The 27,182-nt window shown below is 39.4% G+C and overlaps 1 protein-coding gene across 2 annotated transcripts in view; it reads left to right on the top strand.

The window, feature by feature from the left end:
• TMEFF1 (transmembrane protein with EGF like and two follistatin like domains 1) overlaps positions 1–27,182 on the top strand; it is a 113,869-nt gene that overhangs the window by 45,067 nt on the left and 41,620 nt on the right. For both annotated transcript variants that reach the window (XR_004033458.1, XM_030828536.1), the window contains exons 6-7: positions 24,074–24,222; positions 26,328–26,393. Coding sequence is in view for 1 of the 2 variants with exons in the window: in XM_030828536.1 (XP_030684396.1) it covers positions 24,074–24,222; positions 26,328–26,393 (215 nt within the window). In the remaining variant the exon portion in view is untranslated. The remainder of the gene's footprint in view (positions 1–24,073; positions 24,223–26,327; positions 26,394–27,182) is intronic.

The following is a 27,182-nucleotide window of genomic DNA, read 5'->3' as shown; positions in this document are numbered from 1 at the left end:
TCATTCAGAGTGGTTTGATTTGGAAGAATATGTTTTCCGAAGCAGATACTGGCCTATAGAACAATAGAGAAATGATGAGCAGTATGGACTCACAGAGATAACTGATAATAGATATTATGCTGTTTCTTCCTTTTATTTTGTACTAATGATATGGCATGATGAAACACCTTAATATATGTGTATGTGTCTGTATTTTTCCTTAGTACTCTTCTGTAATAGTGTTCAGAGTCAAAATAGCTGTCAGTGATTGACTGGCTTGGTCTATTGGTCTGTTTTTATTCCTTTCATGGTGCCTCTATTCATCCCTATTTTATACATTTTTCTATTATCATTTTTCATGCCTAAATTTAAAAAATGGAGGTCTTTTGCTTAGAATTGAAACATATTCCATCTAGTCTCAGAAGTGGCTCCAGATGTTACATCTGCATGATAGGCTGGGTGCAATGGCTCATGTCTGTAATCCCAGTGCTTTGGAAGGCTTAGGTGGGAGGATTGCTTGAGGCCAGGAGTTCTAGACATCTACATGATAAAATACATATCTTTATGTAAACACCTCCTCATAATGTAATATGTAGCCTATTCCCAGTCACAGCAACTCTGTCGTGTTTACTAAATTAATTTTCTGTGTGTCTATTTATCTGAGAGCTTGCCACCACTATTGTTGTAGATACCAGCTCTAAGCATAAGGAAGGGGACATAGACCATGGAAGGGCTTACCAATAGTAAGGAGCATGCAGGCTCTTACCAGCAGGCTAAGGAGCACATAGACAGTGACAAGCAGCCAACATCAGGCAAGGAAATTGATGCAACAAGAGGAAAATACGAAGGAAGCAGTTGGTATCTTTATCTAGAAAAAAGTGATTAAGCTAAAGTGTTTGATCCTTCTATGGAAAGAGATAAAAGGAAATGTTGGTAATATCTAATCTTTTAGTCTGCAAAGCACTTGTTACTGATTGCAGTTGTTTTAACAGTGTAAATGTATCTCAGTGGTTATTTAATTTTTTTTAACTTTGAAATGGGCCATGGTACCAAGAAAGTTGTATGGTGGTTATGTAACTCCCTCAAGGCACCTTCTATGTGTTTTTCATGGTTGCTAATCAGGTGAATAGTAATGTATCTAAAGGTAATTTTTACCCATCCAGCTGGGCCGTTTAGGTCTGGAAAATTGAAAGCTGCAGAAATATGACATTGGCCATTAAGTCTTGATTTTTATATAAAAACCTATTATTTATTAAGATGTTACATAATTTTCTTACTAAAAGATAAACTTTTAGTTATTAAGAACAAAAGCTCAGTTATAATTCAAGTAGTTCTGTTATGACTTAATTATTATGAACTCCATTGGAATCAGAGTGTTAAGGTAGGATCTTAATATTTATCTTCAGGCAGGGCGCAGTGGCTCATGCCTGCAATCTCAATCTCAGCACTTTGGCGGGCAGATCATGAGGTCAAGAGATCAAGACCATCCTGGCCAACATGATGAAAACCCGTCTCTAATAAAAATACAAAAATTAGCTGGGCATGGCGGCATGCACCTGTAGTCCCAGCTACTCTGGAGGCCGAGGCAGGAGAATTGCTTGAACCTGGTAGGCAGAAGTTTCAGTGAGCCAAGATTGTGCCACTGCACTCCAGCCTGGCGATGGAGTGAGACTCCATCTCGAATAAATAAATAAATAAATAAATAAATAAATAATTTATCTTCTAGTCTGACCCTCTCATTTTAAAGATGAAACTATTGAGGACTAAAGTCAGAGGGTTTGATGGTGGTATATTCTTCTAATTAACAGTACAGTGCTTTTCTTACCATCTGTCTCTTTCTAATTTTCCTTTAAAGAAAAAATTCCCAGAAGGAATGTTATCTTCTTTTTCCTACTTTGAGGACTGCTGCCCAGTGACTTTTTTTTTTTTTTTTTTTTTTTTTTAAACAAAAACACTGCCCTCTTCATCAGCCTGGTCCCAGCTGTGATTTCTTTACTTCTGTATTAAGTCTTGGTCACTCTGAGTACTAGCTGCTTTTAAATTCTGTTAGTTCTTAGCTGGCATCTAGAAATCAAATGCCTATTTATTGAATTTCTTACCAGTGACTTTCAGTCTTTTTTGACTACACTTCATGTAAAAAATACATTTGCATTGTTTTCCAGCACTCCTGCTTATATACACATGGTACTAATAAATATTAAGTCAAACAAAATTCTGTGGAATAGTACTTACCTTTATTAAATGCAAGGTACTCTAATATTTTCTATCCTACTTTCTTATAAAATAGTGGCAGTGAACCACTAAATTGACTTGATAATCCACTAGTGATTATGACCTACAGTTTGAAAAGTATTGCTCTATAGGAAACTATAATAGATGTGTACTGCATGTATTTTTTTAGGTGTAAGTATTCATTTAAAATTTTATTGTAGGCCAGCTATGGTGGCTCACACCTGTAATCTCAGAATCTTTAGAAGGCCAAGTCAGGAGGATTGCTTGAGCCTGGGAGATCTAGGCTGCAGGGAGCCATGATTGCGCCACTGTGCTCCAGCCTGGGTGACAGACAAGACTCTGTCTCCAAAAACAAACGAGCAAACAACCCAGAAAATCAAACGTACTTTGTCTTTTCTCCATTTGAAATGTCTTTCCTGTCAGAAGAAATGTTATCCAACCTATCTGATTTGCAAAGAGCAGCTAAAATCTGTCTCTTGCTTTTAAAAATTCTTTCTCTTGCTAATAGTTGTTAAAAAAAATCTGGCATTTTGGTGAGGGGATAAGTGATACCGTGTAAGTTAATTTTTTGCTATTAAGAGAAGTGCTTATTTTTTATTTAGCCATTTAAATAGAAATTTATTTAAATACATTACATACTTCTTTGCCTTCTTAAACAGAATATACAGAACATGTTTAACATATTCTTATAGTTACATATCATGTATGTTACAGTTTTCAGAGCATTTTTTACACATAATATATTTTTAAGCTATTCTGAGCAGTTCTGTTTGGTAGTAGGGCAAGGAAATATTATCCCGATTTTTATAGGTGAAGGTGAGTTTAGAAAGGCTGAATGGAGAACCAGAACATAGGTCTTATGACAAGGAATCAGTCTATTGTGTTGTGCACGCACATGTATGGGCCAATGATGTGTGGTTGTTTCACTGCTGCGCTTAAGGCTTCATTTAGCTTTGTGTTTTGGGTTCTATATCTGTTTTTTAAAAACATGTTTTCTTCTCTCTTGTAAGGCTGTTAGCTGCTGCTTCTAGATGCTGTCAGTGTGCCTCGGCAATGAGTTTGACTGTAGATGCCCTCAATTTTTAATTTGCTTCTCTGCTTCCCTGGAATAGGAAACAAACACTTGCAGAAACTGTATCTAAAGTAGGAATAAGTTCTAAATGTAAAATAAGAGTATATAGGTTCTTCTGAGTGAAGTGCATGAACTTTATTCATTGCATGTATTTTATCTGTCTTGTCTGCTCAATGGCTATTTTAATTCATTTATAATTTAAATTATTTTTGCTTCTAAGAGGCTTCCCCCTCACCCTTCCTTCCTGAAACTCACTGCATTTCTTTGATGGCATTGTGGGCTTTGCTTGGGTTTGTGACAGTTATGTTCGTTAATGCTTACCTTTCAAATTTATACCTAGAGGTGTAGGTGGTTGAGCCTCCAAGAAATATGACTCCCCACATAAGTGGGTTTCAGTATTTCACTGTGACCACTGTGAAACAGTGCATAGACTTCCTACTTGGTCTTAAAACTTGAAAACAGCACTTCTTTACAGGAACTCATATTTCTTAAACCACATATTCTTAGTACCACACCCCCTCTCTTTCTAAACAGTATTTCTAATCTGTCCAAGGCCGAAGTTATTGCTGTGAGATAGCCATCAGCTGCTTCTCTGGATAGTGGGGACACATAATCATAGGACTCCTTCACTTCAGTACCTTTTATATACCTGACCTAAATCCCTGCCCAGGAATGGTGTGAGGAGTCTGTAGAATCATCAGGCCTAATGCCAATACAGGTGAGTTATAAAAATCCTCCAGTTATTCCTTTTGAACTTTGTCTGCAATGCACTTTATGGAGCTAGTCCCTGCTCTTCTGCCTCTTTTATGTCAGTCTCGTTTTTGGAGATGCTGTTTCCATTTATCCCCCTGAGTGATATAAATGTCTCAGAGTTGCTCAGAATCATACAGGTGCAGAGTGTGGCCGACAACATGGATAACCAGTTTAATCCACCTGCTGGACATCGTAGTCATTTGTGGTACCATTTTCTGTTTTGATGCAGATTTCTGGTCAGTACTACAATCTGATGAGTCTCTCCCTCAGAAGGTGAAGTGATATCTTTTTTCTTGTGTAAACAGAGTAATGCTACACATTTGTGTCCTGCAATATAGCCTCCTTTCTGGAAGCTTCATGTACTTTTTAAAACAAGAACTGAAGAAGTACCTTTTCTATTCTTCTGCTCTTATTTCCTCCTAATCAGAGATGGCAGTAATTTTTGTCATTTAGCACTGCCTTATTCTGGATATTTTAAAACTATTTTTAGGTTTAATAAGTCCTTACTGTAGCCCCTTATATTATAATGGAAAAATAATTTTGTGTTGTTTTTTAAAACATAAACATTATTAAGCGTTATTTCATCCAAAGTATAATCTGGATGTTAGTAATGACAGGCTCCTTTATCCAGAAATTTCTTTCTTTTTTTTTTTTTTTTTTTTTGAGACAGAGTCTTGCTCTGTCGCCCAGGCCAGAGTGGAGTGGGCACGATCTTGGCTCACTGCAAGTTCTGCCTCCCGGGTTCAAGCAATTCTCTGCCTCAGCCTCCCAAGGAGCTGGGATTATAGGTACCCGCTACCACGCCCGGCTAATTTTTGTATTTTTAGTGGAGACAGGGTTTCACTATCTTGGCCAGGCTGGTCTTGAACTCCTGATCTCGCGATCCACCTGCCTCGGCCTCCCAAAGTGCTGGGATTACAGGCCTGAGCCACTGCACCCGGCCTTCCAGAAATATCTTTTTGAGACCAAGTCTTGCTCTGTCGCCCAGGCTGGAGTGCAGTGGCATGATCTCGGCTCACTGCAAGCTCCGCCTTCGGGGTTCACGCCATTCTCCTGCCTCAGCCTTCCGAATAGCTGGGACCACAGGTGCCCGCCACCATGCCCGGCTAATTTTTTGTATTTTTTTTTAGTAGAGACGGGATTTCACCGTGTTAACCAGGATGGTCTCGATCTCCTGACCTCGTGATTTGCCCACCTCAGCCTCCCAAAGTGCTGGGATTATAGGCATGGGCCACCACGCCCAGCCCAGAAATATCTTCCTAAAGTCCTTTGACAGTTGCCAGTAAGAGAGTTTTGCCTTTAAAATGCAAAACTCTGTATCCCCACAATCTCTTGCAGTTTTCTGAATACACTGTTATTATTGAACACTTTCTTACCCACTTTGCCCCTGTTATTCCCTCTGCCTGGAGTCCCATTCCTGTTTATCAGCTTGTTTTAACTCCTATTCCTCCTTCTAGCCTTAGATGCCGTGTGAGTTAGGTCAGATTCACCACCTCTTCTTATAAGCCTACCTTGCGTTCTCGCACACTTCCTATGAGTTATGTGACCATATTCTGTGTTCCTCCTTAGTCTTGAAAAAGCAACCTCTGCATAGCACTAAGTAGATTGTGAGCTTCCTGAGGGCAGGGACTTTGTCTTGCTGGTTTTTGTCTTGGGTAAACTGCCTATAAGGTTGGGTATCTTAGGATAAGTCCTTTTATAGGCCTTTGTTTAATTAGTGGCAATCAACACTAGGCCTTTATTATTCACTTAGAGCTGCTTACAGGGTGGTTGTAAGGATTTAATATGTGTGAAAAAGACTAGCATTGAATTTGTTGCAGGCTTTATTAGGTGTTTGTTAAATCTCAGTAACTTGACATGAATTAGTTTAAGCCAATGTTTTCCTAACTGCTAAATAAACTTACTATATTGAGAAGAAATGGTACTTTCTATATAGGGTTAAGAAAAAAGGAAGCGAAAGGGTGGATGTTTTTCAGTAATAATAATGCCATTCAGATGTGCACAGTATTTGATAGATTTCAAAGGGCTTTTTACAAAATCTTATTTGATCCTGTCAGCAGTGTTTTGAGGTATTATCCCTGTTTTAAAGACTTGGAGTTGTGATTTGCCAAAATTATAGTGCTAAATCATAGAAGATGTTTAATTTATGCATTCTTTTATTTATGTATATATGCATTCATGCCTTTGAAATTTAGTGCTGCCAATTCAAAAGCTTAAAAAGGCTCTAGAGCGAAAGGTCTCATTTCCACCCCTGTTCCCAGTCACTCAGTTGTCTTCACTAGAGACAGTCACTGTGATCTGTTTCTTGTTTAATCTCCTGGGGTATTTTATGTATGTGCAAGCAAGTATGTACATATATTCTTTTATTTTTTTTTTAAAACTAATGGCATCACACTATACCCACAGTTCTGTACCTTATTTAAAATCTTTATTGTAAAATGTATACTGTGTACAAAAGTGTTTAAACATACATGTGCAATTTAAGGAATACCTATTAAAAACTACCTATGTACCTAACACCTAGGGTACAAAATAGAATACTGCTATTATTTCCAGTACCTTGTGTTAACCTAGCCATGGAAGGAAAGGGCAATAGTGCCCACTTAGAGAGGAAGGCTTACAGAAGACACTTTGAACAGCCTCTGTGGTAGGGTGTGGTTTTCAGCTCCTCAGAGAGTTTACAAGTTTCCCTTTTAGGGAAGTCAGTGGACAAAGCCATGAGTATTGGAGTCACAGGGTCATGGAGAACGTAGGCTCACTATAGTTGAGGCATCTGATAGGATTCTAACGTATGGATCACTGGTAGAAATGTGATCAGAATGGACTGCTCTGCTCTGTGTCGTTTACTTATAATCTCCCCATAGCTCACCTTCAGCTGTTAAGGAGTATGTCAATTAACTGAGTGGGCTGAGTTGTTCTTGCAGCAGGACATGGAGGGGAGAGCAGGAACTTCATTATCTTCATTTTTTTTTAATTATACTCTAAGTTTAGGAGCACATGTGCACAACGTGCAGATTTGTTACATAGTGCATGTGCCATGATGGTTTGCTGCACCCATCAACTCGTCATTTACATTAGGTATTTCTCCTAATGCTATCCCTCCCCCAGACCCCCACCCATGGCAGGCCCCGGTGTGTGATGAGGAACTTCATTATCTTATGGTCAAGACAAGCCAACTACAGATAAGAATCTGGGCCAGGCTTACCTGGGCAGTCTGTCTTCTGACTGAAAGTTGGGTACGGTAGCACTAGGCATCTTGGTAATGATGGCCATCCACACAGCTGTCTATAGAGTTAAACTATTTCATTGTGGACTGATTGCCCTCTACACCTCGTATATAGCTGTCATCCCAGGATCTCCCTTCAGTATGGTATCTTTTCCAAAAACAATCGATTTTCCAACTCTCTGACACTACCTAGATGTCCAACAATTCAATTAAATTCTGACAGTAACTACTTGGAGTTAGCGCAGACCCACGGTTAAGGACTCAGTCTCATAAGACTGCCCCCACTTTATAACCAGCTGCAAATGAGGTCCCCAGGCTACCCCCACTTCTGCCCAGATGACCATAAATTTTGGAGTTCCCATGCCCTAGCTAATTTGCTAAAACAACTCACAGAACTCAGGAAAGCACTATACTTATTATTTATTTGTAAAGGATACAAATGATCAGCCAGATGAAGAAGTACATAAAGCAAGGTCCAGAAGGGTCCTGAGTGCAGGAGCGTCTGTCCCCATGGAGTCAAGTGCACCACCGAGATGTGCTCACCCACCGGAAGCTCCCGAACCCCCCTTATTCTGAGTTTTTAAACTGAAGTTTTATTATGTAATCGTGACTGGTTAACTCATTGGTCATTGGTAATTGAACTTAACATCCAACCCCTCTCCCCTTCCCAGAGGTAGAAGAATTGGGGTGGGGCTGGGAGGCAGAAGTTCTAACCCTCTAATCACTGTGGTTGGTTTTTCTGGTGACATTAACTCCCTGACCCCTCACCCCATGAGTCATCTCACTAGAATATAAGAACTCTCCTATCACTCAAGATATGTCAAGGGAACTCCATACCAGGAACTGGGAACAAAGACCAAGAATATTTTTTATTATACCACTAGGATCCTCTTAGAAATTCCTTTGTCTCTCGCTCCTATATAGGGTACTGTGTTTCTTCTATTTTTACTTCTAACTTGTTGGTTTTACTCTCCCATTTTATTACTTCTTTTAGCAGCTTCTTATGAAAAGCTGTAAGATTTTAAAAACTTTTGAGACCTTGTTTGAAGTGTCTAGGTATTTGTATTCCACACCTAATATTTTATTTAGAACTTTGCAAGTGCATAATTTGAGGTGTGAGACAAATTTCCCTGAGAATTAAGGAAGTGTTGCTTTGTTGTCTTCTAGCTTCCAGTGTTGCTGTTGAAGTCTAAAGCCATTCTAATTCTTGATCCTTTGTGTATGATTTTTTTTGTCTCTTGAAGCATGTAGAGTCTTCTTTTAGTCTCCAGTGTAGTGATATCTCACAATGTTATGCCTTTTCCTAGATACTTATACTGACTTCCGTTTTGAAAAATTTTCTTTCGTTATTTGATGATTTCCTTTCCTCTTTTTTCTATTTTTGGTACTCCTGTTACTTGGATGTTGACATCCTGGACTGGTCTCATTTTATCTTTTTTTCCCCTGTTTTCTGTTTTAAATTTTTTTTTGCTGTACTTTTTGAGAAATTTCTTCAACTTTATGAGTTTTTCATTTCTGCTGCAATTTTTAATTTCCAGGAGCTCATTTTTGTTTTCAGAGTACTCATTTTTAGAGCATTTTACTTTTATTTTATGATTGCAGTCTCTTTTGGTACCTATATGTTATTAGTTGCCATTCTATCTAGTGAAAGAGTGAGATTTGCTTTTCTATCAATCAGTCAGGACTCATGGATTTTTCTTTTATTCATTTGTAGTCGATGAGTTATAATTGTTCTTTTGTTTAGTTTTTAATGTTATGTGGCCTTTTAAAACGAGTTAGGGAGTGTTTTTTTCTAGTCTCTGGATGACTTTGTGTAAGAGTGAAATTATCTACTTTTGGCCAGGTGTGGTGCACATGCCCCTCAGTGCTTTGGGAGACCGAGGTGGGCAGATCACCTGAGATCAGGAGTTCAAGACCAGCCTGGGCAACACGGTGAAACCCTGTCTCTACTAAAAATACAAAAAAAAAAAAAAAAAGAAAAAAGGAAAAAAAAATTTGCCAGGCGTGGTGGCACATAACTGTAATTCCAGCTACTCTGGAGGCTGAGACACAAGAATCGCTCAAACCCGAGAGGCAGAGGTTGCAGTGAGCCAAAATCGCGCCACTGCACTCCAGCCTGGGCGACAGAGTGAGACTCTGTCTTAAAAAAAAAAAAAAAAAATTACCTACTTTGAAAGATTGGAATGGATGTGTTCATAAATTGTCTTTTTAAAAAATGCCTGGATCTGATGCTATCTCTAAGGGACTTTTTAAGAACAACTGATTTAGTTTCTTTAATAATTAGTGTACCCTTAAGGTTCTATTTCCTTTTTTGTTAGAACTTGATAGAATTTTTAAAAAGTTATTCATTTCACCTAGATTTTCAAACTTGCTGGCATAATGTTGTTTACAATAACCTTTTATTATCTTTTAAATCATAATCCCTGTTGAAGTTTTAGTCTGTTTATTGCTTTTTCTCTTTTTCTCTCTCAGGAAAAAGCCTGCAGAAAAGCTTGCGTTATCAATTTGAAAGTCTTTTCAAAGAACCAACTTTTGGTTTTACTAACCTCTGTTGTAACTTTTAAATTTCTGTTGTTATATATTATCCTTCCTTTTGTTTTTATTGGCTTTTTTTTCTGTTGTTCATTTTCTAACTTTTTAAATGGATGCTTAGTTTTACTTTTTATCTTTTTATTTTATTTATTTATTTTTTGAGACAGAGTCTCGCTCAGTTGCCAGGCTGGAGTGCAGTGGTGCGATCTTGGCTCACTGCAACCTCTGCCTCCTGGGTTCAAGTGATTCTCCTGCCTCAGCCTCCCGAGTAGCTGGGATTACAGGCGTGCACCACCATGCCCAGCTAATGTTTGTATTTTTAGTAGAGATGGGGTTTCACCATGTTGGCCAGGATGGTCTCAATCTCCTGAGCTCATGATCCACCCAACTCGACCTCCTAAAGTGCTGGGATTACAGGCGTGAGCCACCACTCCCGGCCTTTATCTATTCTTTTAAGATTTGAGAAAAAACTTTGAGGTGAGGGATGGAACCAGGAGGCTGTCTGTGGAAGTGTTTCAGGAAGAGGGAAAGCCTGAGGCAGGACTGTCCCTGGTGTGTTAGAAAGAAAAGTGGAAGTGTTAGAAGTGGATGTGGTAGTTTCATGAAAAATTTTATGATAAACGTGAAAAATGCCTTTTCATGTGGTACTTTCCATGCTCAGATATTTATTTGATATAGCAGCTGAATGAATAGAGAAAACACTGGTCTCAGCCCCTCACTAGTTTTTTGATCTGGGGCTTTTAGATTTCCTTCATATTTAGTTTCTGTATTCATAATTTACAATTGATAGGGTTAGATGAGGCAAATGTGACTATACCCACACAGTAGGTGCAGAGTAAATGTAGTTAAATGTTTCGAATTTAGCATGTTTACTAAAGAGTGATTTCTATTCATTTGAGTGCATGCTTCTGTGCTTTGGGCATCCTGACCTCTGCTACGCTTGCCAGTCTGCAAACAGCTGTAATCACTATAATCAGTAGTATCTGTGGCCTCTGGAGTCTAATATTTTCCTCCTTCGCTCATTGTTTCACTGAGCTGGACTTTACTTGAAATGGTAATTTAATCTTCTTTCTTTGTATGGCATTGAAAACAGTAGCGATTGTTTCCACGGTTGTTAGTCTTAGATGAAAGTGGTACCATCCCACTAAGGAGCACTGTCTTTTTCACACATTTGATCAAGGCATTTCCTGGTCGGGCTGCAATACCCACTATAAACAATACCACTTGTTAAACAAGTGATCACTTGTTTCTTATTGGACTGGTATGGTATTTTGCTATGTTGCTGACATTCTCTTCCATTAACCACCATTTCTATTTTATTGCCATCCCAGTTTTGCCCACTTTTATCCTTTAGGTCAGGGTGGGCAAAATTTTTCTGTAAAGGGCTAGGTGGTAAATATATAAGGCTTAGCAGGCCACATGTGGTCTTCACCATACCTAACCTTTTAGAAATGTGAAAACCATTTTTAGCTTCTGGGTGTGCAAAAGCAGGCATTGCCTGGATTGACCCACTTCTGTAATTGCCAGGATTGATCCCTACTTTAAACCATCCATCTATATATATATATGTATTTTTTTATATATATATGGTAAAATGACAGCAAATAGTGCCTTTATTCCAGGTTGAGCTGTACTTTTTTCCCCCTTTTTGTTTCTTAATTCCTTTTATTTTTCATTACTTCTTCATTTTTTTCACCTTTGCGTTTGCCATCTGTGTTCTCCATGAATCAAGAAATCGGTTTTGCTTAGTGAAGGCTTTGTCTTTATCCCCTTCCTTAATTACTTAATTCATATCATTTAAAAATGTTTCCCATTCCTTGGGGGCATATTGAAAGGAAAGAAACACTTCCCTTTTTTGGATCATCCCTTTTATTACCTTTCTCTCATTTTCCTTTACTAATAGGAATTTACCAGAAAATCTAATGGGGCTGAGTGTGGTGGCTCACGCCTGTAATCCCAGCACTTTGGGAGGCCGAGGTGGGGGAATCACTTGAGGTCAGGAGTTGGAGACCAGCCTGGCTAACATGGCCAAACCCTGCCTCTACCAAAAATACAAAAATTAGCCAGGCATGATGGCATGCACCTGTAATCTTAGCTACTTGGGAGGCTGAGGCAGGCTTGGACCTGGGAGGAGGAGGTTGCAGCGAGCTGAGATCGTGCCACTGCACTCCAGCCTGAATGACAGAGTGAGACCGTATCTCAAAAAACAAAACAAAACTAAACTAACAACAACAAAAAAGAAAATCTGTTAACTTTACCAGATTGTTCTTTGAAGTTAATTTTGTCTTCTTCTTTGCCTGATTTGACCCTCTCTATTCTGCTACTCTTTTTCACGTTATTTCACTGCAGCTTACCTGTAGCCATGAGAGTAATCATTCTCAAATACTGTTTTTATTATATTACTCCTTTAAAGACAAATATATATTTAGATTTGATATTTAATATAGTAATTTGGAATTTGGAGGGTATTTTAACAATCTTTTATTTTGATATATTAAAAAACAATATCTTCTGTGGAAATGAGCATGGGCTGTCTCAAATGTAGCAGTGTGTATATAGATCAGGCTATGTTTATTAGTGCTAGAAGTGTGTCATTTATTTCAAAAGTAAAACTAATGGTATGTGTATATCAAGACCCTATTGAGAGAATCTGAAATACTGTTCTTTAGTAGAAAAAAATAGGTTGAATCTTTGAAAGCCCATTTCTAGGGATAATATCTTGGAAGTTTTTATGCAGACCTTGCTTCATATTGTAGGGCTCAAAAAAATTTTTAAATGAAAGTGGTTATTGTATGATTTTTTTCCCCTTTATGCTAAGCCTTGAAGAAGAGGAACTGGGAACAAAAAAAAAATGAGGAGAAATGTGGCCTTTCCTTGGAAAATTGAGCAGGGAGGTTCACAATTAATTTAATACCTCAAGTTTTGTTTAAGTAATGGGAAAAGTTTTTGTACATTTGTTTAATATAAAAAGCATTGTCACTAATTTTGGTAATGGGCAAGCCATGATCTTTGAGCCTCTGACCTTTTAGGATTACATTTCTTTTAAGTCTTCTGTTGATTATTAACTTTATTTCTGAGCTCATGCTGAGATTGTTAGTAAGAGCATGCTAAATCTAACCTCTTTTTCTTTTTTGGTAGTGTGATAAGATTGCGGTACCAGGGCTGAGCCTTAATTGTAATGTATATGAATCTAAGCAAGACGATCATCAATCTGGCTTGGTATACATGACATAGGAAGTCAGGTCAGATGATAGTTGCAATTCTAGCTGATTAACAACTTTCCTTAAAAGGTGTTCAGTAATGGATTAATTTTTCTAGAAACATTGAAGGTAGGTTTCTTAGAATATGACACATGGCTCTGTTTATCCTGTTCTAGTCAGTGCGTTTATTGATGACTTGTCAACATTATGAATATGTCAGTCTAGAAGAGATGTTAGATGGTAGAATTAGAGTCCAAAAGATTTCAGCATGCTGAGATAATCTAAAATTTGATAGAGATAAATGTGAAGTCCTAACCCTGGGTTTCAGACAATAGTGGTGACATGTTTTGCAGGCCATACCTACAGAGGTGAGTATATTTACGAAGTTGAGTATGTGTCTAAAGTTTGATGTGGTTATCAGAAAAGTTAATGCAATCCTGCCTGCGTTATGTAAGCATAGTGTCCAGAACAGTTAAGGTAATAGCTTCTCTATACTATAGTCCTTGTTTTGTTCTTGGCCTCATATTATGAGATACTGAATTTGGAGGGTGATCAGGATGATATAACAAATGAGGAACCATTGAATTAACTTCAGGTGAAAACTTATATTCAATATAATGATTATCTTTGGATCTTTAAATGATATTTTGGGCTTATTACATGTAGATTCAGAGGCCAGAATTAGAGTCAATGGGTGGAAATTAATTAGGATGCATGTTTGGGGCTCAGCCCAGGTAATAACTACTCACCCATGAGATGTACTGCCTTGGTGAGATAGTAAGCTGTCTATCGCTACAAATGCTCTGGCAGGGGCAATATAACAATAAGGTCACAAATACTGCTGAGAGGAGCCCTGCACTGAGTGGAAGATTGGAATAGATGGCTTTCTAAAGTCCTTTTCAGCATGGCATTCTTTCAATATTTGTTTAGATACAGAGATATTATGACTAAATGTTTGTGCACATATTTTCACCCATGCATAGTAGATTGTTGTTCTCTGCATTTGTCTGTGCCGCTCCCTTATCCAAAACTTTTACCTGAACTCACCTTCTGTGATTGGCTAACTTTATTTTCTTTGGTTCTTTCACCTCTTGTTTTCCAGAAATTAAATTTTTGGTACAATATATATTTTTTGACTTTAGTGAATATTCTTATGAATTAAAAATTTTTTTCTGTTGCCTTAATTTTTAAATTATAAAATATATTCAAAAGTGTATGAAAACTAAAATGTACACATTTGATTGAATGCGCAAAAATGAAACGAGCTTTTGTGAATCTACCTCCCAAGGCAAGAAACAGAATTTTTTTTTTTTTGAGACAGAGTCTCATGTTGCCAGGCTGGAGTGCAGTGGTGCAGTCTCGGCTCACTGCAACCTCCGCCTCCCAGGTTCAAGTGATTCTCCTGCCTCAGCCTCCCGAGTAGCTGGGACTACAGGTGCCTGCCACCACGCCCGGCTAATTTTGTTTTTGTATTTTTAGTAGAGATGGGGTTTCACCATGTTGGCCAGGATGGTCTCCATCTCTTGACCTCGTGATCCACCCGCCTCAGCCTCCCAAAGTGTTGGGATTACAGGCGTGAGCCTCTGCGCCCGGCCAGAAACAGAATTTTAGCAGTACAGTCATCTGTTGGTATTTGGGGGGAATTGGTTCTGATACTCCCCTCAAATACCAAAATCTCAGGATGCTCAAAGCCCTGCAGTTGGCTCTGAGGATATGGAAGGCAGACTGTACTTCAGGGCCTCCCATGTCTCTCTCTAATTGCATCTTTCTGTCACCCACATGGTATACTGCATTTTGCAGAAATTATTCCCTTCCTTTCTTTATAGTTTATCACATATGATACGTCCCTTAATAATCTATAATCTGACTTTTGATTGCTTTTGTATTTTGTATAAATGGAATCATGCTATATGCATTCTTCTTGATTTTCTCATGCACAGCATTATGTTTTTGAGATTGATTTATGTTGATGCACATAGCTGTAGTTAATTCAGTTTTACTGCTTGTTGAATTTGTTTGTTGCCTGTACCACATTCTTTTACAGTCCATTTTACTGTTGGATGTTTGGATTATTCCAGTCTTTTGTTTTCATGAATAATACTGCTGTGAATATTCTTACACATTTTCTGGTATACACGAGTAGGAGATATTCTTTTCTTTTTTTTTAGACAGAGTCTTGCTCTGTCGCCCAGGCTGGAGTGCAGTGGCCCAATCTCGGCTCATCGCAACCTCCACCTTCCAGGTTTAGATGATTTTCATGCCTCACAGCCTCCTGAGTAACTGGGATTACAGGCGCCTACCACCATGCCTGGCTAATTTTTGTATTTTTAGTAGAGACAGGGTTTCGTCAGTTGGCCAGGCTGGTCTTGAACTTCTGACTTTAAGTGATCCGCCTGCCTCATCCTCCCAAAGTGCTGGGATTACAGGCATGAACCATTGAGCCTGGCCTGTGTGTAGGAGATTTACAAGGGCCTTGCCTTGTTGTGAAGTTGTTGGGCATGTGCAAGTCTAGTTTTTCGTCAGAATGCCTGTTTTCCAAAGTTGCTGTCCCAGTAAGCCTTCCTACTATGTCTGGAATTGGTGGGTTCTTGGTCTCGCTGACTTCAAGAATGAAGCCACGGACCCTCACGATGAGTGTTACAGTTCTTAAAGATGGTGTGTGCGGAGTTTGTTCCTTCAGATGTTCAGCTGTGTCTGGAGTTTATTCCTTCTGGTGAGTTCATAGTCTTGCTGACTTCAGGAGTGAAGCTGCAGACCTTTGCAGTGAGTGTTACAGCTCTTAAAGGCGGTGCGTCTGGAGTTGTTTGTTCCTTCCGGTGGGTTCGTGGTCTTGCTGGCTTCAGGAGTGAAGCTGCAGACCTTCATGGTGAGTGTTACAGCTCATAAAGGCGGCATGGACCCAAAGAGTGAGCAGCAACAAGATTTATTGCGAAGAGCGAAAGAACAAAGCTTCCACAGCATGGGAGGGGACCCGAGCGGGTTGCTGCTGCTGGCTCGGGCATCCTGCTTTTATTCCCTTATCTGACTCCACCCACATCCTGCTGATTGGTCCATTTTACAGAGCGCTGATTGGTCCGTTTTGACAGCGTTTTGCAACAGTAGACAGCGCTGATTGGTGCATTTACAATCCTTTAGCTAGACACAGAGTGCTGATTGGTGCATTTACAATCCTTTAGCTAGACACAAAAGTTCTCCAAGTCCCCTACCCAATTAGCTACACACAGAGTGCTGATGGGCACGTTTACAAACCTTTAGCTAGACACAGAGTGCTGATTGGTGTGTTTACAATCCTTTAGCTAGACACAGAGTGCTGATTGGTGCGTTTACAATCCTTTAGCTAGACAGAAAAGTTCTCCAAGTCCCCACTAGATTAGCTAGACACAGAGCGCTGATTGGTATGTTTACAAACTTTTAGCTAGATGCAGAGTGCTGATTGGTGTATTTACAGCCTCTAGAACAGAGTGCTGATTGGTGTCATTTTACAAAAAGCCCTCCTAGCTAGACACAGAGCGCTGATTGGTGCATTTACAACCTTCTAGAACTAAGACACAAAAGTCAAGCATAGATTAGCTGATTGGTGCATTTACAAACCTCTAGCTAGACACACAGTGCTGATTGGTGCGTTTAGAATCCTTTGGCTAGACAGAAAAGTTCTCCAAGTCCCCACCCAACCCAGAAGCCCAGCCGGCTTCACCTCTCAATGGCACTCGCTGCGGGACCTTGCGGCACCTAGCCTGCGCACTCCAGCAGCCCAGAGGGAGCTTGTACCCTGATCAAGCCCAGCAGGTGCCGGCCGGCCATGCTGAGTGCCTGCCTGCGCCTCCCCCCCCACACCTCCCTGCAAGCAGAGGGAGCCGGCTCCCGCCTCAGCCAGCCCCAGAGAGGGGCCCCCACAGCGCAGCGGCAGGCTGAAGAGCTCCTCAAGCAGGGCCAGAGTGGACGCCGAGGCTGAGGAGGTGCTGAGAGCGAGTGAGGGCTGCTAGCACGTTGTCACCTCTCACTACCAGCAGAGGATGAGAATTCCCTTAGCTCCTCATCCTTGCCAGTACTTGGGTTTTGTCCTTGTTTTTGACTTTTGCCAATTTCGTGAGTGTGGATGGTATCTCATTGTGATTTTAATTTTAATTTTTCTGATTCTTAATGAGGTTGAATATCTTTTCACATATGTTGTTCTTATATGTTTCCTCTTTTATTTCTATTTATTTCTTTGCTCCCTTTTCCCATTGATCACATATATTATTTAAAAAATTGATTTGTATTTATCTATTCTGGATACTACTTATTGTTGATTATGTGGGCTATGATTATCTTTTTGTTTGTAACTTGTCTCATATTTTCTTTATGGGTCATTGTTTATTTCAAATTCCTCAGTCTTATGTTTGATCTCCTAAATCTTTATAGTTTTTGACTTTCACATTTAGGTCTTCAATTCATTATGAATTAAGGAAATTATCAAGCAGAAAAGGAGGAAAATGACGGACCCCTCCCCATTTATTCATCTTCAAAAGTCTAATTCTGTTACATCTTTTCTTCCATCCTTACCTTTTTTTGGGAAGTATTTAAAGCAAATCCCAGCATCAAGTCACCTTACCTGTTAAGATTTCAGTTTTGCTGATATTTTTTCTACTTGGTATATGAGTTGCTGAGGGAGGTGAGTTAAAACCTATCATGGTGGATTTGGCAATTTTTTTTTTTTTTCTTTCTTGCTTTCTTTTTTTTTTTTTTGAGATGCAGTCTTGCACTGTTGCCCAGGCTGGAGTGCAGTGGCGCTATCTTGGCTCACCGCAACTCCGCCTCATGAGTTTGAGTGATTCTCTTGCCTCAGCCTCCCAAGTAGCTGGGATTACAGGTGCCTGCCACCACACCCAACTAATTTTTTGTGTTTTTAGTAGAGATGGGGTTTCACTATGTTGGCCCGGTGGGTCTCAAACTCCTCACCTCGTGATCTGCCTGCCTCAGTCTCCCAGAGTGCTGGGATTACAGGTGTGAGCCACCACACCTGGCTGGATTTGGCAATTTCTTATTGTGGTTATATCAGTTTTCACTTTATAGATTTTGAGACTATCTTAAAATGTTTAGAATTATATTATCCTGCTGAATAAAATATTTTTATTATTATGAAGGGATTTTCTTTAATTCCTATAATATTTTTTGACCTAAAATCTTTTATATCTGATACTAAATATAACCATATGAAGTTTCTTCTATACCCAGGGTGATGTATCTCTTTCACTCTCCTATTATTTTCAACTTTTGGTATCATCATTTTAACATGTATCTTACAAGCAACATATAGCTGGCTTTTGTGTTTTTATCCAGCCAACTACCTTTGTTATTTAATTGGAAAAGGTAGTCAACTTAAATATATTGTGAATACTGATATATTTTAACTTTTTTCTTATTTTATACTTTTGTCTTGCTTTTCCTTTTTCTTTTTCCTTTCTTGCCTTCTTTTGGATTGTTTTTTTCTCTAGTAGTTTTGAAGTTACGGATTTTCCTTCTTGTAATGGTAACCTCAGCAATTTTAACATGCATATTCAGCTTATCACAATCTAAATTTCCTTAATATCACTGTTCTCCTTAAACACTTGAATTTCAGTTCCTCCAAACTTGTGTGCTATTGTTATCATCATGTATTTTAATTTCCAGCTTAAAAAAATTTAACCACACAGAGCACTGTTGTTCTTATATTACTCATGTATTTAGACCTTTGTTCTTCATTCGTATTTGCATCTCAGACTTTCCTTAAAGGATCATTTTTCTATTGCCTTTAGAATTTCCTTTACTGACAGTCAGCAGGTGACAAATTTTGTAAATTTTTACTCCTTCCAGGTTACTTTTATTTTACCCTTATTCTCAAAAGATTTGTCTTAAATAGAATTCTATTCTGCCTTAGCACTTAGCAGGTACTATTTCACTTTTAGCTATAAACAATTTGGCTTCAGTATTGCTTTTGAAAAGTCAGTTTTCCCTCTTATTCTTACTTTGCTGAAGGTAATCTTTCTCTTCTTTCTGGCTGCTTTTAAAATACTCTTTTTCTCGTTATAAAATTCCACTATGATATTTCAGTATGTGGATTCATTTTTAGTAATCCTGTTTGGGATTCACTGGGCTTCTTGGATATTTAGATGAGTATCTTTTTTAGTTTTAGAAAGTTTGAAGAGAAGTTGCTGAGAATATTTTCCTGCCTCATTTTCTTAACTCCTGGAATGCTAATCAGATTTTTGTTAGATCTTCTGACTCTTCCATGTCTCTCTCTCTCTCTTTTTTTTTTTTTTTGAGATGGCGTTTCACTCCTGTTGCCCAGGCTGGAGAGCAGTGGCGTGATCTTGGCTCAGCGCAACCTCCGCCTCCTGGCTTCAAGTGATTCTCCTGCCTCAGCCTCCCGAGTAGCTGGGATTGCAGGCATGTGCCACCCTGCCTGGCTAATTTTGTATTTTTAGTAGAGACGGGGTGTCTCCATGTTGGTCAGGCTGGTCACGAACTCCTGACCTCAGGTGGTTCGCCCGCCTTGGCCTCCCAAAGTTCTGGGATTATAAGGGTGCGCCACTGCGCCCAGCCCATGTCTGTTTTTTAAATATGCACCATGTCTTTGACTCTTTGCTGTGGTCTGGTTAATTTCCTCTGATCTGTCTTCTAATTCACTAATTTTCCTTTAGCTTCTCTAATCTGCTGTTAAATCTGCCCACTGCATTTCTTATATCTAGTAATATATTGTTTATTTCTGGAAGTTCTGTTTGGTTCTTTTAAAAATCGATTTGTTCTCCTCATGGTGTTTTATCTCTTTGTTGTGGATATGTGACTGAATGTGTCTCTGTGGGCTGAGCTGCATATTTTTCTCAGAATTTTATCTGTGGAAGATCATTTAGGTCTAGGATGAAATTGAGTTTCTCCAGAGAAGATTGCATCTGCTTCTGTCATTTGCCTACAGCAGGGGTGTCCAATCATTTGACTTCCCTGGGCCACGTTGGAAGAAGATAATAATTGTCTTGGGCTACACATAAAATAAATTAACACTAACAATAGCTGATGAGCTAAACACACAAACACACACACACACACACACACACACACACACACATCTCATAATGTTTTAAGAAAGTTTATTAATTTGTGTTGGGCTGCATTCAAAGCCATCCTGGGCTGTGGGTTGGACAAGCTTGGCCTAGAGCCTCTTCTTGTCCTTGACCCCTTAAAATTAATTCTGGGTTTGAGATTTTTCAAAACAACCAAGTAGTATTTTAAGTCGTAATTATCTGTATGAGGGCTGGTTTGTGGCTTTGAGTTCTCAGGGGAGCTGGTTTTCTTTTCGTTTTTCAAAGTTATGGGTCAGTGCAACCTTTTTAATTTTTTAAATAGTCCCTTTGGAATATGACAGCTCATTTCCAGTTTACCTTCATGCTGATATGTATATATGTCTATGTCTATGTATAAAGATCTAACTTTTTTAGGGTCTCCAGACTCCCTACCTTAGGTGGGTCAGTGTTCTTTGTCTCCTGTTCCCAGAGGCCACCTTAGGTGGATCAGTGTTATTTGTCTCCTATTCCCAGAGGCCTTGTATTAGTCTGTTTTCATGCTGCTGATAAAGACATACTAGACACTGGGCAATTTGCAAAAGAAAGGGTTTAATTGGATTCACAGTTCCATGTGGCTGGGGAGGCCTCACAATCATGGCAGAAGGCAAAGAGGACCAAGTCACATCTTACATGGATGGTGGCAGGCAAAGAGAGAGCTTGTGCAGAGGAACTCCTATTTTTAAAACCATCAGATCTTGTGAGACTCATTCACTATCATGAGAACAGCACAGGAAAGACCCACCCCCGTAATTTAGTCACCTCCTACTGGGTTCCTCCCATGACACGTGGGAATTGTGGGAGTTACAGTTTAAGATGAGATTTGGGTGGGGACACAGCCAAACTATATCATTCCCCTGCTTGCCCCTTCCAAAACTCATGTCCTCACATTTCAAAACCAATCATGCCTTCCCACCAGTCACCCAAAGTCTTAACTCATTTCAGCATTAACTCAAAAGTCCACAGTCCAACATGTCATCTGAGACAAGGGAAGTCCTTTCTCCCTATAAGCCTGTAAAATCAAAAGCGAGTTAGTTACTTCCTAGATACAAAGGGGGTACAGGCATTGGGTAAGTACAGCCATTCCAAATGGCAGAAATTGGCCAAAACAAAGGGGCTATAGGCCCCATGCAGGGCAGTCAAATCTTAAAGCTCTAAAATGATCTTCTTTGACTCCACATCTTGTATCTGGGTCATGCCGATGCAAAAGGTGGATTCCCATGGTCTTGGGCAGCTCCACCTCTGTGGCTCTGCAGGGTACAGGTGGCTCTGCAGGGTACAGCCTCTGTCTTGGCTGCTTTCATGGGCTGGCATTGAGTGTCTGTGGCTTTTCCAGATGCACAGTGCAAGCTGTCAGTGGATCTGTCATTCTGGGGTCTGGATGACAGTGGCCCTCTCCTCACAGCTCCACTAGGCAATGCCTCAGTAGAGACTCTGTGTGGGGGCTCTGACCCCACATTTCCCTTCCACGCTGCCCTAGCAGAGGTTCTCCATGAGGGCCCCACCCCTGCAGCAAACTTCTGCCTGGGCATCCAGGCATTTCCATACATCCTCTGAAATCTAGGTGGAGGTTCCCAAACCCCAGTTCTTGACTTCTGTGTACCTGCAGGCTTAACACCATGTGGAAGCTGACAAGGCTTGGGGCTTGCACCATCTGAAGCCACAGCCCAAGCTTTACATTGGTCCCTTTCAGCCACAGCTGGAGCAGCTGAGATGCAGGGCACCAAGTCCCCAAGTCTGCTGCACAGAGCACGGGGATCCTGGGCCCTACCCAGGAAACCATGTTTTCCTCCTACAATGGGAGGGGCTGCCGTGAAGACCTCTGACATGTCCTGGAGACATTTTCCCCATTGTTTTGGGGATTAACATTTGGCTGCTTGTAACTTATGCAGATTTCTGCAGCTAGCTTGAATTTCTTCTCGAAAAATGGGATTTTCTTTTCTATCACATTGTCAGGCTACACATTTTCTGAACTTTTATGTTTTGCTTCCCTTATAAAACTGAATGCATTTAATAGCACCCAAGTCACCTCTTGAATGCCTTGGTGCTTAGATATTTCTTCCGCCAGATATCCTAAATCATCTCTGTTAAGTTCAAAGTTCTACAGATCTCTAGGGCAGGTGCAAAATGCCACCAATCTCTTTGCTAAAACATAACAAGAGTCACTTGGCTCCAGTTCCCAACAAGTTCCTCATTTCCATCTGTGATCACCTCAGCATGGAGTTTATTGTGTGTGCCACTATCAGCATTTTGGTCAAAGCCATTCACCCAGTCTCTAGGAGGTTCCAAACTTTCCCACATTTTCCTGTCTTCTGAGCCCTCCAAACTGTTTCAACTCCTGCCTGTTACCCAGTTCCAAAGTCACTTCCACATTTTTGGGTATCTTTTCAGCAGCACCCCACTCTACTGGTACCAGTTTATTGTATTAATCTGTTTTCACACTGCTGATAAAGATATACCCGGGACTGGGCAAAAGAAAGAGGTTTAACTGGACTCACAGTTCCACGTGGCTGGGGAGGCCTCACAATCATGGCAGAAGGCAAGGAGGAGCAAATCACATCTTATGTGGATGGTAGCAGGCAAAAAGAGTGCTTGTGCAGACAAACTCCCATTTTAAAAACCATCAGATCTCATGACACTCATTCACTATCATGAGAACAGCACAGGAAAGACCTGCCCCCATAATTCAATCACCCCCCACCAGGTTCCTCCCATGACACATGGGAATTGTGGGAGTTACTATTCAAGATGAAATTTGGGTTAAGGACACAGCCAAACCACATCAGGCCTGCAAAGCCAAAAAATTGGTAATTGAATTTACACAGTTTGACAAATGCCTTCAAAGTGAAAATCAGCTTTAGAGAGCTCAATTGACCTTTCTCTGTGCCTGTGTACCTGTAACTTATGTCCTAAATATTCCTGACTTTCTTACCAGCTTGTGAATGTATTTAAGAGAATGTTTTAAAATGTTAGTCTGGTATTTTTTGTTGTTTTTATCAGAAAGGTTAGTAAAGGTTCCTAGTCCTCTGTGTTGCTGTAAACAGGAGAGTCTCTGTACTTTTATTTTTGTTTCTCTATTCCTAACTAGATTTTACCATTCTTGAGGGGAGTAATCTTGCTTTGGACTTCTTTTGCCTTCTCTGTAGTACAACACTCAGTGTTCAGTGGATACTCAGTTACATAGGTAGATATGTAGCTAGAAAACACTTTTGAGGGTTTCCATTTTACATATTTCATATCTATTATATTTTTTAACCTTCCCAGTTATTTGGTAAGGTAGGTTATTTATTTATTTAAGACAGGGTCTCACTCTGTCCCCCAGGCTGGAGCACAGTGGTGCAATTATGGCTTACTGAGGCCTCAATCTCCTGGGCTTAAGCGATCCTCCTGCCTCAGCCTCCCAAATAGTGGAGACCACAGGTACACACCACTGTGCCTGGCTAAGTTTTTTATTTTCTGTAGAGATGGGGTCTTGCTTTGTTTCCTAGGGTGGTCTCAAACTCCTGGGCTCAAGTGATTCTCCTGCCTTGGCCTCCCGAACTGTTGGGATTACAGTCATGAGCCATCATGCCTGGCCATTATTATTACCTCCATTTTACTGATCAGTAAACTAAGACTTAGAGGAAGAATTTGGACACAAATCTGGTAATAAGTAGGGGTAGAATTTAGATTCGTGACTATTGACTCATAATTCTGTGTCCTTTACACTGTGCCATTTTGCTTTTTAATTAATGTTATTGATATTTGACATCTCGTGATTACTTTATCTAGATATGAAAATTCTAGAGAAACCACTGGATTCATAATATCTTGATGAAATTATCTCTAAATCCTCACCTAAAAATTTTTTTAGGTATTTACTTTGCTTAAACTTTCATCAGTGACTTAAAACAATATGTTGACTTCTGTTACAGAAAGCAGAAGAAAGAATTGGTCTTTTTTGCTGTTGCAACATTGTGAAATATTTTTGTTGTAAGATATAGGTAATTTTTGTCTTTTCCAACAGGTGTGTATGTAATATAGATTGCAGTGGATACAGTTTTAATCCTGTGTGTGCTTCTGATGGGAGTTCCTATAACAATCCCTGTTTTGTTCGAGAAGCATCTTGTATAAAGCAAGAACAAATTGATATAAGGCATCTTGGCCATTGCACAGGTAAAATCCATTTTATTTATTCAGAGGCCCATCTTTACTATAGTATAAATATAATCTTATTTGTACATTTGGTAGTGTTTCAAATTTGTAAAATGAGAAATCCTCAAAGCTTTATTTTATTACTTTGTATTTCAGATTTTTTATTACTAATTTAGTTTTTTTCATTTATTTTCATCTTCTCAAGACATAAACCATGCTTCTTGGTTTTTTATTTAGTTCTTGGTTGCTAGCTGATCCTAACATGGAATTATAATTATTATTTATAGTTCTAATATCATCTCAAATTTGGAATGATTATAGCTGTTTAAGAGTTAGATAACTTATTTTAATTTCAGTAAAACTATGTTATTGCCATATATTTGTTAAACCTCTTTTTATAGAGCATAATAGCTTACTTTGTTTTCCCATTATCTGTATCATTTTCCCTGTACATATTATGTATGATTACAGATTTTGGTGTGAAGTTAGAGAATGTAAGGAAAAATTATTGCCTTTATCTTAAAATTCCTTTTGCCCTTCTTGCTTTTTGTTATAGCTTAGAAACCATGATACCATATAAGAAGGAGTTTTTGTTTTCCACCCCTACTAGAAATATTCAGTCTCTGAAGCCAGAGGTTCCCAATTTTCTTTCCTCAGTAATATTCAGATGAGCTGGGAAGATGGATTATTTCCTCAGTCACATATGTGGGCCAGGCACGCTCTCACGGACTAGGATTGTACATCTTTCTTGCTTACTGGTTCCCTTCTTCCTCCCTCTTTAGACTTATTAAAGGGATATTATGTTTTTATCTGAGCTAAAGGGTAAAGGTTGTAAGCCAAAATTTGGTACATTATATTGGTAACAAATTATTTGTGACACACTACCCAATTGATTGCAGTACCTCTGGTCTAAACTACCAAAGAATACCCAAGAAGCTCATCAGACAATTTTTAGGTAGGAATTGAGTGTGGGCATGATAGAGGACACCATCTGCTGACAGGGATCCCTTCTGGGTAGATGTCCCACTTAGCCTTGATCTTGAAGAAGTATGGTCCCCCCACCCCAATGGGGTGGCATTTAGAGCTTGAGTGGGAAGACTAGCTTAGAGAAGGACTATGTTCTCTGAGGAAAAGCAATGAAGAACTGAATAAGAGAGCACTCAGTGATAACAAAAAAAAAAAAAAAAAAAAAAATGCTACAGTAAGCATAAGGCATGAGGGCCTCAGGAAACACAATCATGGTGGATGGCAAAAAGGAAGTAGGCACATCTTACATGGCCGGAAAAGGAGGAAGAGAGAGCAAAGGGAGGTGCCATGCACTTTTGTAAACAACTAGATCTTGTGAGAACTCACTCACTATTATGAGAACAGCGAGGGGGAAATCTACCCCTATGATCCAGTCACCTTCCACAAGGCCCCTTTTCCAACACTGGGGATTACAATTAGACATGAGATTTGGGCAGGGACACGGAAACAAACCATATCAGTCAAGCTTGAGAGTTTAATTGAAATGCATCCTTTGGAGTGATTGGGCCTTAAGTTTTGTCTTAGTCCCCTCTGTAATTTTTCACCCACAAACCTAACTATGTCTTTCCTTTGCCTCCCCCACTAGTATTGGGAAGCTTGTGCTTCTAAACACGTGGCTATGGCTCATTTATAGTCTTCCCAGTCCAGGTGCAGTTCTCAAATCAGGGGTCATTTTTTATAGTAAGCGTTTCATAACACAGCTGAGATTCCCCATTTATCTTAATCTGATGTTTCCAGGGTAACAGTGGTAGGAGAAGGTAAATCTTGAGGCAGTTGTCTTTTAGAGAAAGAAAAGGTTAACCCTTTATTCTCAGAGTAGGTGTTGTTTTAGTTTGCATAGGAAAGAGTTTTTAAAGGAGGTGACATTGGAGCTAAAGTATAGATGAAATTGGCTATTCATCATGCAAAGAGCACTTATACCTAGGATGCCTTGAGGCCTAAGACAGAAATGACATAATTCATTTAGAGAATGATAGACAACGTGAGCAGGATAAGGGGGCAGAGGTTAAGAACTTGGAATAATTTGGAATTATTGGGAGTAACATGATATGACTTAACCATTGTTTATATCTTAATTTGAAAACTGTTTTCTCTTACAGATACAGATGACACTAGTTTGTTGGGAAAGAAAGATGATGGACTACAATATCGACCAGATGTGAAAGGTACTGAATCATGCATCTCCAAATTTTGGCCAGCTATGGAAATACAGTCACTAGCTGTCCTTATTAGTTCTGTTTCCATTATAACAATACCTCTTACTTTGCTCTCTATAGTAATATACGTAACGCAGTTAATTATTAGTATTAATAGTAACAGAAACAGCTGAAGTTCATGTCATTTTATAAGGTAATCTCCTATGTGCTTTCTTTGATTAAAGTTTGTATTGAGATAATTTTAGATGTACATGCACTTGTAAGAAGTTATACAGAAAGATCTCTCAATATGTTTTATAAAAATCCTCTTTACTCCTCTAGAATCTCCTGTTAACACTTGCCCGATTCCCAGGTCTTTGAACGTTGTTCCTTTTGCCTGAAACTCTTTATTCCCTTTCCTGATTAATTCCTTCTTATCCTTTTAATCTTAGCTTGGAAACCATTTTATTTTGGGAAATATCCCTTGACTCTTAAGTCTATATTAGATGCCTTTCCTGTATACTCCCCTCTCTGAACACTTAGCCCACTCTATTATAACTGTCTTTTTATTCATCTGTAACCTCCTGTAGGCTATGAGTTCTGTGAGGAGAGGAGAACCTGTCTGTCATGTTCACTCTGTATCCCTAACCATCTGGCACATAAATAGGTACTCTGTGCTTGTCTAAAGAGTGGATGTGGCTCAAAGAAGCAGTAGGGTTTATTTACACAAGGTTTCATGTAGTAAAGATCAGAGCAGAGGCTGGATTCCAGGTCCCTTGACTTCAAGGCCACTGCTCTTCTTGCTGTTTTCACATCCAT

Source organism: Nomascus leucogenys, chromosome 1a, assembly GCF_006542625.1.
Source record: "Nomascus leucogenys isolate Asia chromosome 1a, Asia_NLE_v1, whole genome shotgun sequence".
Lineage (NCBI taxonomy): Eukaryota > Metazoa > Chordata > Mammalia > Primates > Hylobatidae > Nomascus > Nomascus leucogenys.
Note: the sequence above shows the minus strand (reverse complement) of the source record. Positions and strands in the feature narration are given on the sequence as shown.